Here is an 18,788-nt window from a genome sequence, read left to right on the forward strand (position 1 = left end):
GTCAGGTGATGTCAGGTGTAGGACTGATCCTAAGTCAGTGGACCTGCTGTTCACACAGAGGCAGTAAACTCAGGTAAACTCAGGTAAGTTCAGGTGTATCAGAGATCCTGGCTGTGGTCCAGGTGCACTCAGGTGCCTGAGTGAGCAGACGACATTTCATGTTTAGCAGAGAGGAACCAGCCTTTCCTCTGATGCTGAACACACCTGAGATCACAGAGTTCTCACCTGGGTGGTCTCAGAAACCACACTTGAGTCACATCAAACTGTAGCAGAGACACAAAGACTTCAGACTCCAGTGCAGCTGAATGCAGATCTGAAGACGCTCAACGTTTTACAGCAGTGCGAAGATAACGATAAAAGAAATGCTGATATAAAGATTGTGTCTGTTCAATAAAATATATTTTCTATGTTGACCACTGACTCCACTGACTGTGAACAGCAGAGACAGAAGAGACAAGCTCACATCAGCTCACCTCAGCTCACTAACATCAGGATCCTTTTTAAAAAACATAATAAATTCAGTGTCACTGAATATTAACTTACTTTAAAACTCTGAAAAGCTTCATTGTTATATGTTTAAGTTGTAATGATTAAACATGTTCACACCAGATACCAACAAACACACTAGACCCACATGAAAACGTATGAAACTGCATTAGACCCACATAACACCCCCAAATCCAGGTGGATCCACCTCAGACCCATATTAGACCCCAGTAGACCTACATTTCTCTCAGTAAGTCCTCCTTTGATCTGACTAGACCCACATTAAAAGCTGGTAGACCCACATCAGCAGACTCAGTAAACTCAAGGTTCAGATTCTGAGTATAACCAACTTTAAATCTGTTTCCATTAACATCCAATAACAGATTAATACACAGTATATAAATATATACATACATATCCAAAAAATAGTAAAAAAAAAAAAAAACTTTACTGATGTACATTGTATGTACAAAATTGGTCAATGGAAACCAAAATGATCAACAAATTGAGGGAAATCACACCGAAAAGTGTGTGTATGGCCCCAGCGTGCCTGTATGCACTCCCGACAACGTCTGGACATGCTCCTGATGAGTCGGCGGATGGTGTCCTGGGGGATCTCCTCCCAAACCTGGATCGGGGCATCAGTGAGCTCCTGGACAGTCTGTGGCGGTACTTGGTGGCTTCAGATGCACGGATACATAATGTCCTATAGGTGACAGTGTTTCCTCTACATTCATTTAGCAGTGGCGGCCCGCCACTGCTAAATCATAGCCGCCCGCTTCCCAATTCTTTTTTTTTTTTATTGTCGCAAATGCACCACCGCCACATCTCTCCACCTTCACAGCACAGCCTGTGTGATGATGAGCGCAAGAGCGGGGGGAGGGGAGGGGAGGAAGAGGGGAGGGAGGGGTGGGGTGGTTGGGGATCCTATTGAGTTAATTACTCGCGAGAGCGCGGCCTTGAAAGTGACATCATGTCAGGTACCAGGTCAGAGTCAGAAGTGTAGTCGTGAGGAATAAGGCTGCGAATTACCGGAGAAAAGGTAGACTTATTAGCCAACTCAGTGACGCTAACTTGGGTAAACTAATTGATAGCATTGAGCTAATATCTACACGTCATTATGTATTAACTGCTGACTGCATTTTCAGATGAGCTTGTTCAGATACTTCTCTAAGAAGAGAAAGACAACAGATGAAGAAGGCGCTAGTCAGGTAGCCTATCATAAGCCTTTTACTGACTCGTAAATGATGATGGTTAGGTAAAAAATGATATTTTAATGTTCACACTTGTAATCAGATGTGATGTGAGTGTAAACTATATAACGCTGAAAATCAAGTGCTCTGAGCCTGGGTGCAAACTTTGCCACTGACTCTACAGCCCCATCTAGCTGATCTTTATATGTTTATTTATTATTTTTATTTATTTAATGTTATTGTTTTATTTATTTTTTACTTTTTACATTTTCAACTGGTTAGAGTTGAAGTAACATTTATTTTTCACAAACCAAAGGTATTTATTTTTCTTGACATTGTATATGGCTGAGATATATATTGTAAAAGTTAAATGGTAGCGATAAAAGCATATTCAACTGGCCAGTTGAATATGCACCGAGAGCATGCCCCCCCACTGCTGAAAAAAATCCTAGAGGAAACACTGAGGTGCTCAACTGGATCAATGTCTTCATCATCCGGGAACTGACTACACAGCCGGCCTCATGAGGCCGGGCATTGTCCTGCACCAGGAGGAACCCAGGGCCCACTGCACCAGAGTAAGGTCTGATAATCACTCTGAGGATTTCATCCCAGTACCTAACAGCAGTCAGGGTCCCGTTGGCTCTGACATGGAGGTCTGTGCGACCCTCCAAGGATATGCCTCCCTAGACCATCACTGACCCACCACCAAACCGGCCATGCTGGATGATGTTACAGGCAGCATAATGTTCAGCACGGTGTCTCCAAACTCTTTCACGCCTGTCACATGTGCTCAGTGTGAACTTGCTCTCATCTGTGAAGAGAACAGGGCGCCAGTGGCAGACCTGCCAATTCTGGTGTTTTCTGGTGAATGCCAGTCGAGCTGCAGTGTGCTGGGTTGTTAGCACAGGTCCCACTAGAGGCCATGGGGCCCTCATGCCACCCTCATGGAGTCTGTTTCTGACAGTTTGGTCAGAAACATGCACACCAGTAGCCTGCTGGAGGTCATGTTGTACGGCTCTGGCAGTGCTCCTCCTGTTCCTCCTCACACAACGGAGCAGGTACGGCCCTACTGCTGGGTTGATGCACTTCTACGGCCCTTTCCAGCTCTCCTCGTATACAGCCGGTCTCCTGGTATCTCCTCCATGCTCTTGAGACTGTGCTGGGTGACACAGCAAATATTCTTGAGACTGCACGTATGGATGTGCCATCCTGGAGGAGCTGGACTACCTGTGCAACCTGATTGGGCTGCAGGTACCGCCTCATGCTACCAGTAGTGACAAGGACACTAGCAAAACACAAAACTACAGCAATTGTCTGTGGCCACCACATGCAAAACCATTCCCTTTTTGGGGGCTGTCTTGCTTTTGCCTCTCCATTGCACTTGTGCACTTGTGCTTCCTAAATGGACAGATTGGTATCCCTGAGGTTTAAGTGACTTGGTGTTTTCCTCTGATGATTATACTTGTGATGTGTTGCCTTAGAGAGTTGCCATGCATATGAAACCATACTCATTCACACACACAACTGAAAACCTCACACACATACAAGTAAAAAGGCTTTACATACACTACTGAAAAACTTTCACTCAAACAACTAAAAAAGTATGCACTCACATACAAATCTGAAAACTCAAATAAATAATAACTGAACTGTGAAACCTTTACATACACTACTGAAAAGCTTTCACACATACTACTACAATGTTCTCAATCACAGCTGAAATGCTCCCTCATAATATTGTGATCAAGCAAGAGGATTTCAGTTAAAACCAAGTGGCAACCCATCATGATGTCATTCATTGGTTTGTGAGCTGCAATTTGGCTGTCAGCATCTTGGTTTTTTAAGAGCCAGCAGTAACCATATTTGGAGGAGAGGGGGGAGATAGGGAAGTGCGAGGGGTGGATCTGAGCTGAGAGCCAAGGACACTATGCACGGCCACCTACACCAGCAACCTGACTGCATGAAGCTCTTGGCTCCACCATGCTAAGTCGCTAACAAAGTTAACTTACATAATTCAAATGAAACCAACATGTTTGATTAAATGTGGTTGAACATCAGACCATCAGAGGAGTGAAGCTGGTGGAGACAGGAAACATTTAAAATCACTTTACAATGTATAATTGATCATTGATTGGTTATCAGTGTATGATTAAGAATGAGTTAGTCCTGGACGACTGTTTACAGCTGTTGGTTGTTAGCAGGAAGTGAGATCAACAAGACTACAGCTTCACTACTTTTATCTACAATCACTTTTTCATTCTATTTTATTTGTCGTCTCTTCTTCCTCCAGCTGCAGCGCAGTTTCTTCCCTATTTCCTTTTTCCTTTTATTTCACACAGTTTTCTATCATTTCTATCCACTGTTCATCATCAATATACTGTTTCACTGACTGAACTGGAAATCACACAGTAAAATCACTTATTTATTTTTATTTGTGAATAACAAACCACTTATCATTGATGAGACTGAGCAGTGGGGCACATGCAGGGTAAATGCTTGTCTCTGATTGGCTGCTCCTCTCAGATCATATGTGTCATGGACCTGTGCAATGACAGATGTCTCCACTGGAAGGCAGCAGACTGTAACCAGACTGATCCAGGGTCAGGGAGCTCTGACACATGTTCTCCTTGGTCCAAGTTTTGCCACTCAGGGTTCACATCCTGCTAAGATCTGATTGGTGGAGGTTGTAACTGCAGACATGACTCAGTAAAGGACAGATACCTCATACCTTCATGTCTCATGTCTCTGTCAAAACTAAAAGTGACCGTAGTGTTAGCGTCATAATGATATTTATCACACTTATTAACATGGTTGCAGTGTGCATATTTTTGTCATCAAACTACCCTTAATTTGAGAAGAACAGTGACTCATTTCAAAATAATGTGCCAGATGAATATAAATATATGAATGCATGAAATATCATTCATATATTCTCACATGACTGTAGCTGCTCCAGGGAACATTGATTTGATGTTTATTGGTTTCTGACTGGAAATCTGAAAGACATGTTCTGACACTGAGACAGTCTGACAGTCTGACAGTCTGAGAGTCTGATAGTCCTGGATCAGGACTTATCATTTGTTAAACTGATTATAACTGATTATAAACTGATGTTTAAACTGATTATAGTACCTGATCAGCTCTCAGGTAGTAAACATTCATCTAATTTGATACCAACACAAATAGCTGTTTGTTCTGACTGAACTCACCTGAGGCTTAAAGCAGGTGAACATCAATTTATATCATCCACTTGCTGCACAGTTTGGTTTCTACCTGTTGCCCTTTATAACAACTTCATTGTGAATAAATAAACACAGCAGAAAACATCTTGGACTTTATTATATTGTCCCTGACCGTTTTGTGTTTGCTTTTAATTTAATGTATTAAGTTTAATTGTTTTTATAAAGTAAAAACAAACTAAAACACAGCCCTGGAAAACAGCAGCTGAATGAATCGGACTGAAGCACTTCAGCTCTGACATCATCATAACACCTGTCCCACCTGATCCTCTCACTCACCTTTTGACCTTTGACTCCATCACAGTGACACAACGACTTCCCATTGCAGTGACACGCCTGGAGAGACAAGAAGAAGAAGTGTAAGAGGGCTCCATCATTCTGACTGCACACACACACACACACACACACACACACACACACACACACACACACACACGTATATCTCAATAAAACACACATAATAATAATAATATAATACAATGAATTGTTAAAATGCAGAAAACTACAAAGTGACAAAGTCAAATCAGGACCAGTGTCAGTCCAGGTCCTGAACTGATCCAACTCTATAGAAGTGACTAAAGCAGCTGTTGACTGAGTCTGAGCAATAAGACACATCTATTTGTGACTTCCTCCTGAACAGCCAACTCTCAACTCATCACATGATTAATCAGAGAATCAATAACCAATCAGAGATATAGATCAAACCTTTACCTGGTACATTCTTAACAAATCATTATCAGTTTATATTGTGGTTTATTCTTCTTCTTCTTTGTGAAAAAAAAGTCTCTGTGCTGCATCATGGAAGATCTTCTCTGACATTTCACTGACTTTTGAAGACAAAACTAGTTTTTATTGTGAACTTCCTGAATCAAAGTGAAGGATTTTTACTTTTATCAGTTTGACAAACTTTGGTTCAGGTCCTGATTCTCTCCAGTCTCTTCAGGTCTGCTAGGATCCTGTTCTACTACTGGTCTCTGGTCTGTGTGTCAATATGTCTGATACCTGAACTCTGAACATCATCATCATCATCATCATCATCATCATCACATCTGTCAATCCCATCAGTAAGACAGAACCTGAGTTTAAACCCAGACTCATGTTGGATCCTGTAACGGTGGTCCAGACTGAACTTAAACTCAGGTTTAGACTGTGTTGTTGTTCAACATGTTTCCTCATGATGTCTTTATCTGTCAGACATATTTCTGAAGAGTTTAACCCAAACATCTCCATGTATCCTGCAGGTGTAACAGTGCTCTTCCTGAGATAAAGTGAACCAGCAGACAGTCAGACAGACAGGCTGATGAAGGTCTGATGTCGTCTTATCTTCATTCCTGTCTCACATCCCACAGGACACCGGGAGCAGGAGATGCCTCGACATGTCCTGCAGCATGACATCGTTTTAAATGTTCCACATTCAGTCTGAGGGTTCAGAAGGTTCAGAGAGAGAGGAGCTGACTTACAGAATCTAAGACCACAGACGTGATCCCCAAAGCTGTCCATACAGACATCAAACATTTATTCTTCTGTTTGTTCTTTTATCAGGAGAATTCAGGTCAGACTAAAACTCTACATGACTTCTGTCTCTGCAACGTTCAAACGATCCAGACTCAGGAAACAGACAAACTCACACATATGTAAGACAGGAATCACCCCAATATGTTCCTATCTGTGGAAGTCTGATTTAAAATAAGTGCAGTCTATAGCTACTTGGCTATACTTATCTATGAAATCATGTCGTACCTGCTTAAATAATCATGAAATTATGACAAATTGATCGCAAGAACTTTGTCACAAGCAAGTGCTATGTAAATAAAATGTCTTATTATTATCATCATTATTAATTTATCACCTGACTCACTTTTTTCTTATATTAACCATTGCTGCCTAAACACAAATAGTATTTATTATTTATTGCCGCCGGTTCTTATCAGTTTATCACACTTTAGCCTCTTTACTAGTAGCAGTAGCAACGTTTTAACCCCAACCTAACCCTGAACAACGCAGCATTAGTTTTGAAGTGACGCTAACAAAGATGCGAACAAAGTAAAAAAGTGCAGTTAGCGAGTATTTAGCCAGTGTTTGACGCACATACATTTGGGCTTCCATTCATTGTATTGACCCTGGCTTCACATTTATTATTATCCAACTATCAGCAATGATACACATTGATACACATTTTACACCTTTGCTCTGCCAGAGCTGAATTACAAACCTTAAACCTTTAGCTATAGGCAAAACAAGCTAGCTAGCAACTGAAGGAAACATGCTAACCCATTATTCAACAGTTTAAAACACGTTAATCTATAAACCTAATAAAAACTACCACAGTTAGCAGCCAACAGTGACTTGCGTACATTTAAAGATTAATGTAACTTACATTCTTCAGAGTTTAAATCATTCAACCTGCAGCATGTGATGTGAAAACCAATAGCAGCTCAAAATACTGTCGTCCACAAACTAGCCTACCATTTGAACGTCAACATGATCCTCGAACACAACCAGAATGTTGAAAAAAATTCACAATATTTTACAGGTCATTTTACTTTTTGCTCTTTGGTTCAGGTCAGTGACAGATGGTGGTTTAGGTCAAATAAACAGGTTGTGAACTTTTTCTGTATTAAACCAGACCAGGATCACTAACCTGAACCATGATCTGTAAGAGTCTGAACAGAACCGTGAAACAGTCACATTTACATTTCATACAAAACATATCTTCTGTTACAATTTAGTTTTAGAAACGTAAGATTTAGGAGACAGGGTTGCAAACTTTGTGAATGCAGCAGCCTTTCACATGCACGTGATATGTGTAAACTCTAACTGCACTCTTTGCTGGTCCATGTTAAACCATGAAATACACAACACAACATAACAAAACAAAACAGAACAAACACTTCCGTAAATAGAAGCTAAACTTGTGTTTTTCCTGTTCACTGTTAATATGTTGAACCCTGTGTCTCAGGAGGCAGATCCAGTGAATCAGCTGTGTTTTTCTTCAACACTTGGTTTCTGCAGATCCATGAAGTTAAATGAAATTTAAGACTTTTTAAAACCACATAGAATAAGATTTTCCACCTGTTTCACTATCACTGTGGGCCTTACCCTGCAGTACATAACAACAATTCTTAATGAAATAATTAATTTAATTAATGCAACATGGACCCAGATAAGTGCCAGGAAATTAATGGATGGGTTCATCAATTAAGAATGATTCATTCATTTAAGTTTGTCCTGCCACTGTGAGCTGATGATCTTTGTCCTGTAGCAGCAGCAGCAGAGACAGAGTTGGACTGAAAATAGCAGTATAGTCAGTGTTATAGTGACTATATTGACTCAACAGTAATGACTGTAGCTGCTAATATTGTTAGCACACAGCTCACGCTATGAGCTTTCACTATGTTAGTCTAAACAAGCTAACATCAGCCTAAACAAGCTAACATAGCCTCTGTGAACATGTGTGTGGAGTGTTGCAACAATAGATGTCAGCTGTCATAGTTCACATGTCACATGACCATATTGACGACATGTTGTTGATATAGAGTGAACAACTGAAACTCACTCAGCCTGAACTCTGTGTACAGATCTGATGTCTGTCTCTCAGCTGTTTCCTCCTCTGACACAATTTACATTCTGACTTCTAGTCATCTAGAACTTTTTCCTGATGATCCGCATCAAATACAAAATATCTCCATAAACCAGTCTTGGTGAAGTAGGCTATGTGTGTCTTTATTTCCGTCAAGTCATGGTGGACCTGTTGCTGCACCTGCACTTGCTGGTGCCATACCACATGTTGGTGTTGTTTACTGTGTCTGCCTTCTTCTTCTCTTTCAGTTTGTTCTCAGACTAGTAGGGTTATTATTCTGCAACTGTCAGCCCCAGAAGAATCACATCTCAAGTGCCTACAACATTTACGGAACCTTCAGTACCTACAGTTCTGTACAAAAACAAGTTCCATCACATTTTTAGAATGTTGGCGTCAACTTGTTCCTGAAGTATCAGTTCTCGTAACATCCCTAATATCAACATCACTGCTGACAGCAGCAACACACAATACACTTTGCTTCATCACGTTCTAAATGTTTGGGGTGTGGCTGAGAGTGGTGACTGCTTTGTTGTGACATCACAAAGTTCCAGAAGTCCTGACGGCTGGTTTTAAGGTGCAGTTTCTGAATACAGGCTGTGTGCATTTCTTTGAGGTCCGAGCGCTTTGATACTTTCACAATATTAATGAAGAACCTAGACCTGATCTATAATCAAACAGCACATGGACATCTACCTTTATACTATATGGACCTCTAACAGCTCCAACGACTTTTACAAGGGAGTGTGATGTTTTTTAAGACTTCTTAAGAACTGCAGATCCCCTAATAAAACAGAAACTCATCATCTATCTGCTCCATAAATCAAAGCAAAGAGTGTCAGACCCCTGAGACAGAGGGAGAAGATATAATGTGAAGAGGAAATCACTGATCATCTGTGCTTCAGAGATTATGAATGTTTGAGATGTGTCAGTAAAAGTCTGTGACCTTCTATGAATTAAACCAGTAAACTTCATGTGTTCTGTCAGTCAGAGAGACGTTCATCTGATCTGAGTTCAGTTTGTCTATCACCGCTGTGTATGTGCGTATGTGTGTGTGTGTGTGTGTGTGTGTGTGTGTGTGTGTATTTGGGTCAGTAATAACAGCAGCTCAGGACAAAAGGCTGAAACAGAAAACAGACGAACTAAGACAACAGACAGAGAGCAGACTGTCTGTCTGACTGCAGCAGTGGAGGAAGTTTCACTGTGAAATGTTCAAGTTCAAGTTCTGTAAATCAGATCTCAGTAAAACTACAAGAGTATTATCAATGAAATGTATGTAAAATATCACAAGTAAAAGTATTCATTATATCCATATTATGTACAATGTTAAAGGAGTCTAATAACTGAATATGTGAGGCTACATCAATACAACAATACAATGTAAATTGTTTCCAGTAAGGAGATGCTATGAGGTGAAATGCAATAGAAGTATAAAGTAAATAGTCCAGTAGGTCCAAACTGTACTTGAGTAAATGTACGTAGTTATTTCCCAGCACTGATCCACAGTCTGCAGACAGACAGAGACACAGGTTTTATTTCCTGTCTCACATTCTTTCTACATTTTCTTATTTCCGCAGTAAAGAGCAGAAGATGTTTGGATCAACATGTACTGAGCATACTCAGTAGTCTACAGAGAAGAGGGAGGGTGGGGAGGAAAGGTGAGGTCGGATTGAGACACACCATCTTCACACTATTTTCAGAGTGAGGACAGAGTGAGGACAGAATGAGGGTAAAATGGAAAGATAGTGTGAAGATAGGGTGTGTCTCAATCTGACCTCACCTTTCCTCCTACCCTCCACCTCACTCTCCTCACAGTGTCTTTACACTGTCCTCACTCTGTCCTCACTCTGTTCTCACTTTGTCCTCACTCTCTCTGCAGCCAAGATTTCCCTCATGAAGACTGACTGCACAGTCACAGATTTGGTTTGATCTTAAGAACTGTCCCAAGTCTGAAGCTGAAGTCCTGAACCCAGCAGGTCCTCATCTGACTCCACTGGACAGGGCTTGTTGTTTCTCACCGGACTAGAGCTGCAGCTGCAGTCTATGAAATGTCCCAAAAAACATCTATCTCAGTTCCTCATGGTCCAAGGTGATGTTTTTCCAAAACCCAGAGAGGTTCAGTTTACTGTGACAGACTCTCCAGCTACAACTCAAGTACAAATTTCAGTAATATGTCCAAGTCTTTAACCTCTGATACAGAATCTGACATGAGTCTGAAGACCAAACAGACACAGATGCTGCACATCAGCTCACATCTGTTGATTTTAAGGCAATGAAACCTCAATTTAAACATCAGGTTCAGTCAATTCAGCCAGGCAATGTGTTTCCAGGTGTTTCCAGGTGTTGCATATGTGAAAGCAGTAGTATATAGCCTTTAGTGGAGCTGTATGAAGTCTGATAAATGTCCTCAGGTGATGTCACCTGAGTCAGCATTGCTCACGTCTGAAGTCACAAGTTTAAAAAGTTACCTCTGTCTGCAACTGAGCTCAGCTCATAAACACGACAATCTGTTTCACATCCACAACTCACCTGGTCACAAAACACACTTCACCTGCTCTCAACATTACCCATGATTCACAGCAACATGGACACACTGACATCAAAGAAAAGAACATCTACGACTAGTGGTAACAATAACACTAATAATAATAATAATAATAACCTTCAGCAGATGTAGCCAATGTGTATATGAAGTGATGATGATGATGATGATGATGATGATGATGATGACACTGTCAGGCCTTTCAGAGGCACAGTCACAGTCTTTCTAACTTTGCTGTTAAAAACCCAATAAAACAGAACAAACACTGAATTCACACGTTCTGTCTGTTACCATGACAACACACACACACACACACACACACACACACACACACACACACATAAAACACCAATCACACATAAAACACCTATCACACTTCACTTCTGCAATAATGAATCGATATTGATGGAGGATCTCAGCAGCTCAGCTCTGCTCTTCACACTTCACAAACCTCTTTACTGATTCATGTGGAGTCCTCAAACATTTTAACAATAAGAGTCCCTCTGAGCTGAAGTCTCTTCACATCTTCAATAAAAACTGAATTTCCTCCAGGTGAAGAGTCAGATCTGTGCAGTGCAGTCTCTTATTATTCTATTAAACCTCTGTTAACCCCTTTGTGTTTGTGTGTAGGCCTATGTATATATGTGTGTGTGTGTGTGTGTGTGTGTGTGTGTGTGTGTGGGTCGGCTCGGGGTGTGCTCACTCACCCTCTCGGCATGTCCCGGAGCGGCGGAACAGCAGAGCAGCAGAACCAGCAGCGGGATAATCCTCCGTCTCGGGCCGCTCGAAGCCTCCATACATACGGACACACTGCCGCGGACTCCCCGCTGATCAAACTGACTCCAGGATGAACTCAGCACGGCTCGGCTCCGCTCGGCTCGGATCGGGGTGGACTCCACTCCTCGGTTCGGCACAGTTCGGCTCGGTTCGGTTCAGTCCACAGGGGGTCGGGGCAGTGGATCCTGTCCGTACACAGCAACCTGCTGCAGGATGGAGAGTCAGTCTGCTGACAGAGTCAAACCCGCGACATCCAGGACAGGGACTTCTGGCCCTGCCCTACAAAATAAAAGCCTGCAAACACAGATCTGATAAGACTCTGTTTTCTTTATTGACCTAGATACCACAATACAAACAGGCCTATAGAAACAGTACTGAAGTAACTGAGTACACTTAGTACTTAGTACTGGACTCTACTTCAGTCTAAGTTTGAGGTAGGCTACTTGAGTATTTCCAGTTTCTACTTCTTCACACTTGTGCTCCACCACAACTCACTGTACGCTACTGCTCTACATTTACCTGACCCTTACTTTGATTTCATACATACAACATATGGTCTTCTAAAACAAATCATTACAGGTGAAAGGTTGTGCACGTGCACAGGTGTTTACAGTGTTGGGCTAATTATATCTGCTCAGTGTGGAGCCTGAAACAGAGCTGGGGTTCACATGAGGTCAGCATCTACTGATAAAATATTAAGAGCACTAAGAATAAAAGAACATACTGATGTTTATCTTGTTGCAGAAGAAAAATAAGAAAACTATCTTCCTGGACCGTGGAGACGCCACAGTTTAAGACTATACAATGAGAACTTTCCCTTTTGACATTTTGCTGATAATAAAACCTGAATTTCTTTCAGGCAGATATGAAACATCCCGTCAGAGATGATGAACACTATTTCAGTCAAACCATCATCAACCTGACAACAACCATCAGCTGTTGAGAACAACCTGAACACAGATGAACCTGATGAGCTTCAGTGGTTATTAAGACACAGACTTCAGAAACAGTTTTTCTTTGCTGTTATTTTAATAAAATGATTAAGAAAACACAAAACAGAACAAAAACATGCGAAGAAACCAGTGAACAGACAAACAGTGATGAATTTAAGTGACAAAACAACACATCTCTAAATATTTGTTGCTCTGAAAAGAGCTGAAAGATGAGTCCAGATCATTATGGAAATACTCCATTACAAGTCAAACTCATGAGTTCAAACAACAGCTGTAGTGCAGAAGAAGGGTAGCGGTCTGTGTGTGTTCTTGAGCATCATTCTACTTTTTTAGTCTTATAGTCTAATAGAAATGATATTAGCTGCAGTTTCCTCTGCTTGTGTGTGTTCATATATTTGACATCAGTAGTAAACTTTAGTGAGTCAGATAATACTCACCTCCATGCAATTTAATGCTGATGTTCTGTCTGTGATGTGGAGACTAAACCGTTGTCATGGAGACCTCTGGTGTTAAAAAAAACTCTGAACCTTAGAGTAAATGTCATCAATGATGATCAATAGTTTTTATAAAAACATCAGCTGATGAAAACGGACTAAACCTTCCATCACCGTTTTCTTGTCTCGCTGCAGCTTTTATTTTGGAGGATGGGGGCTGGGGACCGGAAGTGTTGGTGTGTGTCCCTGCAGGTGTTTGCTGCGGTTTGGAAGGTGTCGGGTTGTGTGTGCAGCGCTGCGCTGCGGCTTCAGTTTAGCGGATAAAGTTGAGACTTTTCTGTCTGTGCGTCTGTGACATGAGAAGTGAGTGAGGCTCCACACGGAGAGAGACCTTCAGGTAAGACTCACCTGTGTGTGCGGCTCACCTGAGCTGTTTGTCTGCTGTGTGTGTGCTGTGTGAATCAGCTGCTGTAACTCTCATGATCGATCCCGATCAGCTGTTTAACCGTTAATTCACTGGTAACTGTGGTCTAATTAGCTGGTGACGTCATTAACGAGTTAATTAATTCGTCAGTTAATGAGCCACTGATGAAGCTGAAGAGGAGGAGAGAAGTAACGAAGTACTTTTACTCCACTACTGTTCTCCAGCCTGGTTCACTGCTGTTCTGCAGAGTATCACTGTGGTCTGTGGCAGTGAGGAGCTTTATTGATTTATTGATTTACTGAGTCACTGATTGACTGTGATGAGTTTTACTCTGCATCTGTGATTCATCACAAAGAGGAAAAGTTCATTTAATTTTGTGCTTTTTGTTGAGGTTAAATTAGCTGAAGAGCTGAGGTCTGACTTCAGTGAAACACCTTCATCGTCATCTCACTTCAGTTAGTGACAGTGAAATGGATTAAAATAAAAGCAGCAGCAGACTGTGTTGCATTGTCTTATTGGGTAATTAATCTTGATGCATTCATGTGTGAACTGCAGTTTACTGTTGTAGCTGCTGCTGCTGGAGAGTGTAACTAGCTGTTTGATCACATTTTACAAACTGATCAAAGCTCTGTTAAAAAATCTTCATCCTCAATGTCACTGCAACTGCTGGACAGATGTAGAGCAGTAAGAAGCACATACTCAGGTGAAGTACATGTTCAGTCCTGGAGTAACTGTGTCTGACTCATGAACAGTAATCAGTCTGTCAGCTTCATCAGAAACAGTGTTTTACTTCTCTGTACAGAGTGATGTCTGTGTTTTCTCTCAGCTCATCTCAAATCTCACTGTAAACCCTGGATGTACCTGCAGGATTTATGACATCATCACGAGTTTGGAGCCAATCAGTGTATAACGTTGACAGTGTGATGTGGAAACTTGAAAGTGGGTCAGGACTCACTGACTAAAATCTAAACTCAAGTACAGCTGCCAGAATCCAGATGAGAAAGATGTTGATGAAGTTGCTGATAAGTTTATTTAGTTAACTTTCTTGTACTACCAGGTACTGTCGACATCCAGACAGCTGCTCTGCCCTCAGTAAAACCAGTACCACAGAGAAACTACAAGACCAGGCACAGGTGAGAAGGTTCAGGAACCAAATCAGGAACAGGAACTTGACCAACTGGGCAGGAACTGGTTTAATAGTGGGAGAGCTGGTGAGAAAACTGGGAACAGGTGTGTGAGTGGGCGGGGAGGGTCAGGTGACCAGGAATGGAGGGAAAGTCTGGGGTTGTCTGGTAGCTGGATGGATAATGGTGGTTCTGGTGTTTCAGAGACCACCAGGGGCCTAAGGGAGTGAGGATGAGGGTGAAGACAGAGACAGGACCATGGCAGAAATAATGACTCTAACCCCCCTCCTCTGAGGATGACGTGGGAAGGAGAGCAGGATGTTGAGGTTCAGGGCAAGATGCAGATCAGGCTGAGGAGTGGAAACCAGAGCACCCAGGGGCCCTTGAGTAGAAGACCAACAGGAGCCGGGCTGGTGAACAGCAGCTTGACATCTGGGGGCAGGACACACAGTGTGAGGAGATGGGTGGTCAACTGACCTGAGCCTAACCATCTAGGGGGCATGCCATTGTTTTGCCAACTGGGAAGCAGGCAGAAGGCTGGCAGACTCGGGAACAGCCTGGTACTTAGCAGGTCTGATCCAAGCTGCAGGAAACAGGCTGGAGGCTTACAGGCCTGATGCTAGCATCTGGTTCCTGGATGCTCGGGCCAAAGGCTTCACAGCAGAGCTGCTGGGCTGCTCCCAGGTGTCTCTGGGAGGATACAGGGAAGCCTGGAAACTCATCCTGAGGGCTGCAGTATCAGTCACCAATTCCACAATGCCAGGAATCTTCATTAGACATGATCTGGAAGATCATTTCTTATCCATCAGGGTCCAGGCATTGATTCTCTTCTCAGACACTGTGGCATTGTTGGCATTAAGTTACAGATGTTCCATGATGGGGATGAATGAGACAAGAGGAAGAAGGATTTGAAAAAATGTAAAAAATGAGCCAAAGCAGGATGAAAGACTCAAATCCTCAGTTAACACGAAGAACCTGACAAACTGGGCAGGAGCTGGTGAAACAGGCTGGTTTAAATAGTGGTAGAGCTGATGAGAAAACTGGGAACAGGTGTGTGAGTGGGCGGGGAGGGTCAGGTGACCGGGAATGGAGGGAAAGTCTGGGGACATCTGGGTACATGGAAATTTCCAGAGACAACCAGGGGGGGTGAAGACAGAGACAGGACCATGGCAGGAATCATGATTATTAATACGTTATTATTTATAATCAATCTTCTCCTGAATATTCAGTCAGACAAAAGGCGGGGAAAGAAGAGAAGCAAATACAGTGTGTATCTATCATAAAGTATCAGGTCTCTGTTGATCAGAACTTGTTGAAGAGCCTCGAACTTGAGTCCACTGAGTGTTCACTGAACCTGTCTAATTCCTGTCACAGATAACCTGTTCAGTTCAGCTCAAACGAGCTCTGGTGTGTTTGCCTGGTTAGTTTGTTAAACAGTCTAAACCCTGGTGCTGACCAAACAACTAGGCCTGAAACAAGGGTCTCAGTCTGGTTCCAAGTGGTTTCTTGTGGTCTGAAAGTAAACATACTGACCACAGCATTTAATGATGGCAGATAAGTGATGTTTGCATTAATTGAAAGGCTAATTAAATCCATTTGTTGATGGTGAACTGCTCAGGACGTGGCCGTGTTATATTAATGTAACTGACGTACTTTGCTCTCTAATCAGTGAGACAGTCAGAGGATCCAAGAACAACAGACTGTCTATTCTGACAGTTCAAGTCCATTAAAAAGTGATTCAGTGCTCCACAGTGACACTCTGCTGTACAAGACGTCTGTGGTTCAGGAGGGAGAGCAGGTCGTCTGTTAATCAGAAGGTCGTGGGTCGCTTCTTGGCTCCTCCAGTCTGCATTTCAAAGTGTCCTTGGGCAAGGCACTGAACCCAAATTACTCCTGACATATCATCGGTGTGTGAATGGTAGAAAAGTGCTATATGTGTGTGTACTGGTGAATGTGGCGTCCATTATAAAGCGTGGTTGATAAGACTAGAAAAGCTCTGTATAAGTGCACTTCATATACCATCCTCTTTCATCTGTTTGTCTTTAACATGCAATGGATCCACAGTCTGATTACACTGGTGAAGCTCAGAGTCAGTCTTTCTATGTGGGAACATAAACAAACACATAAGAAGCATTAAAGTGCAGACTGAGCTGCTGTCAGTCATTTCTCCACCTGGCATCACAGAAACTTGTCCAATCAGTGAATTTCCTGTCAGTCACGTGACTGGATGTTTACGCCTATTGGTTCATTTGTGAACACAAACCAGACCAGGGGCCGGTTTCACACAGACAGACTTTGACTGTGTCCTAGATAGAACAAATGGTCGTTTCAGATTCAGACTTCAGATAGACGTCTGTATTCATCTGTTGCACAAAGCATTTTAGTTCTTGACTAGCTTAAGCCAGACTGTGGTACAACGAATTCTGGGTAAATTAAGACTTAAAAAAAAAAAAAAATGGCCGACTGACGAATCGCATCCAGCTGCTGAGCTCCATTTACCCTCAGCAGAAAATGTTTCTCTTTAGAAGAATTCAGCAGTTACAAGGACATTTTACTCGAAGAGTGTCTGTCTGTCTATAAACTCATTTTGTTTGTCTTAAAATGAGTCAGTCTTTATTTTTGTGAAACAGTCTGACATCAGACTGATCTATGAGCAACGTGAAGACTGGACCGACACTACAGACCAGTCTGACATGTCTTTGTGGAACTGGCCCCTGGACTACAGTGTAACAGTGGATCACTTTCTCTCTTGTCCAGACTAAAGAGTCAGGCTGTCATATTTCACTTCATCACAGATTGATCTCAGCTGATTTATCCCAGCATGACAATCCTCTCAGTATTGACACTGGTTTCTCTGATCCAAATGAAAACAAACATAATGAAGACAGAAACCACTTCACCCACAGCAGTGACTGGCACTGGTGTGGGTGGTCCTGGTCCTGGTCAAAGTAAGTCTGTGAACTGGATTATCTGTAGTCATCTGCACACATGAAGGATCCAGCATTTTAAATCACAGCTGTTCTCAGACCAGGACCATGATCAGTGTCTCTAAGCTGCTGCTTTGTCTATGTCTCTTGTTCGTTTGTGTAGTCCATCGTCCGCCTAGTTATCTCTTCATGGTCTGTGTCTTTTGTGTCAGATGTTTGTCTGATGGCTGTTGTTTAGATAATGTGTGCTGTTTGTCATGACTCACGTGAGCAGCTCTGTGCGCTCTCACAGTCCAAGACAAATCCTGAACCTGAGCCTTTCTAGACGCAGTCCTTCTCCTCAAAGGATGAACCCTTCAGATCTGAGGCATGGTTCAGGTTGTGGACTCTGCTGTGTCCTCGGTCTCAGTTTGTCTTTGTGTCTCTGCAGGACGACCACCAGCGTCACAGCATCGGAGCGTCCTCATTGGCTGAGATCCAGCTGGAGGCGGAGTCAGAGTGACGGCTGTGTCGTGGCCAGGACTTCCTCTGAACGGGGGACAAGATGCTGCTGACTTCCTGCTCCGCCCCCTGCAGTTACACCTGGCTCTGGTAAATGAAGCGCAAGTAGATGTTTGATACAGAAGTTTTCAGCAGCTGGAGCAGAAACAGATTTAGATATTAAAGTGACCAGAGACAACATAAGAGGTCAGTCAGAGACAGACTGGCACTGCTTAGTTACACATGGTACTGTACTGATACAGCTGAAATCAGGTTAACATCTGACATGCCCCAGCATAGTCAGAGTCCTCAGATCCTACAAATGTAAGCAACATACAATGATAGAAAGGATGAAATAATATTGACGTGAACAGATTTAAAAAAGATAAGGTACTATGTCTCTACTAATTCATAAAACAAAAACCAGAGAAGAGCTGGTCGCTGACCCACCTCCATGAGCCTGCTCTTTATCTGTGAAGCAACTGTAAAGCTACAGACACATGTATTTTCATCATTGGCAAGAAGAGAAGAGTGGTTGTGGAGAAAGGCACCAACAGTCTTGTTTGACACAACACAATAATAATAATAATAATAATAATAATAATAATAATAATAATAATAATAATAATAAT

At 42.3% G+C, this 18,788-nt stretch overlaps 2 protein-coding genes across 4 annotated transcripts in view; one reads left to right on the top strand and one right to left on the bottom strand.

Moving 5' to 3' along the window:
- The window catches only part of LOC111216864 (collagen alpha-5(IV) chain-like), a 55,761-nt gene extending 43,729 nt beyond the window's left edge, over nucleotides 1-12,032 (bottom strand). For both annotated transcript variants that reach the window (XM_022738499.1, XM_022738498.1), the window contains exons 1-2: nucleotides 11,745-12,032; nucleotides 5,198-5,254 (exon numbers count right to left, since the gene is read on the bottom strand). In XM_022738499.1, coding sequence (XP_022594220.1) covers nucleotides 5,198-5,254; nucleotides 11,745-11,834 — 147 coding nt within the window. In that variant the 5' untranslated portion in view covers nucleotides 11,835-12,032. The remainder of the gene's footprint in view (nucleotides 1-5,197; nucleotides 5,255-11,744) is intronic.
- Nucleotides 12,033-13,483: 1,451 nt separating this feature from the next.
- LOC111216873 (collagen alpha-4(IV) chain-like) overlaps nucleotides 13,484-18,788 on the top strand; it is a 58,597-nt gene continuing 53,292 nt past the window's right edge. For both annotated transcript variants that reach the window (XM_022738513.1, XM_022738514.1), the window contains exons 1-2: nucleotides 13,484-13,598; nucleotides 18,107-18,267. In XM_022738513.1, coding sequence (XP_022594234.1) covers nucleotides 18,221-18,267 — 47 coding nt within the window. In that variant the 5' untranslated portion in view covers nucleotides 13,484-13,598; nucleotides 18,107-18,220. The remainder of the gene's footprint in view (nucleotides 13,599-18,106; nucleotides 18,268-18,788) is intronic.

The sequence above is a fragment of the Seriola dumerili genome, unplaced genomic scaffold (assembly GCF_002260705.1).
Source record: "Seriola dumerili isolate Sdu_G_001 unplaced genomic scaffold, Sdu_1.0 BDQW01000036.1, whole genome shotgun sequence".
Classification (NCBI taxonomy): domain Eukaryota; kingdom Metazoa; phylum Chordata; class Actinopteri; order Carangiformes; family Carangidae; genus Seriola; species Seriola dumerili.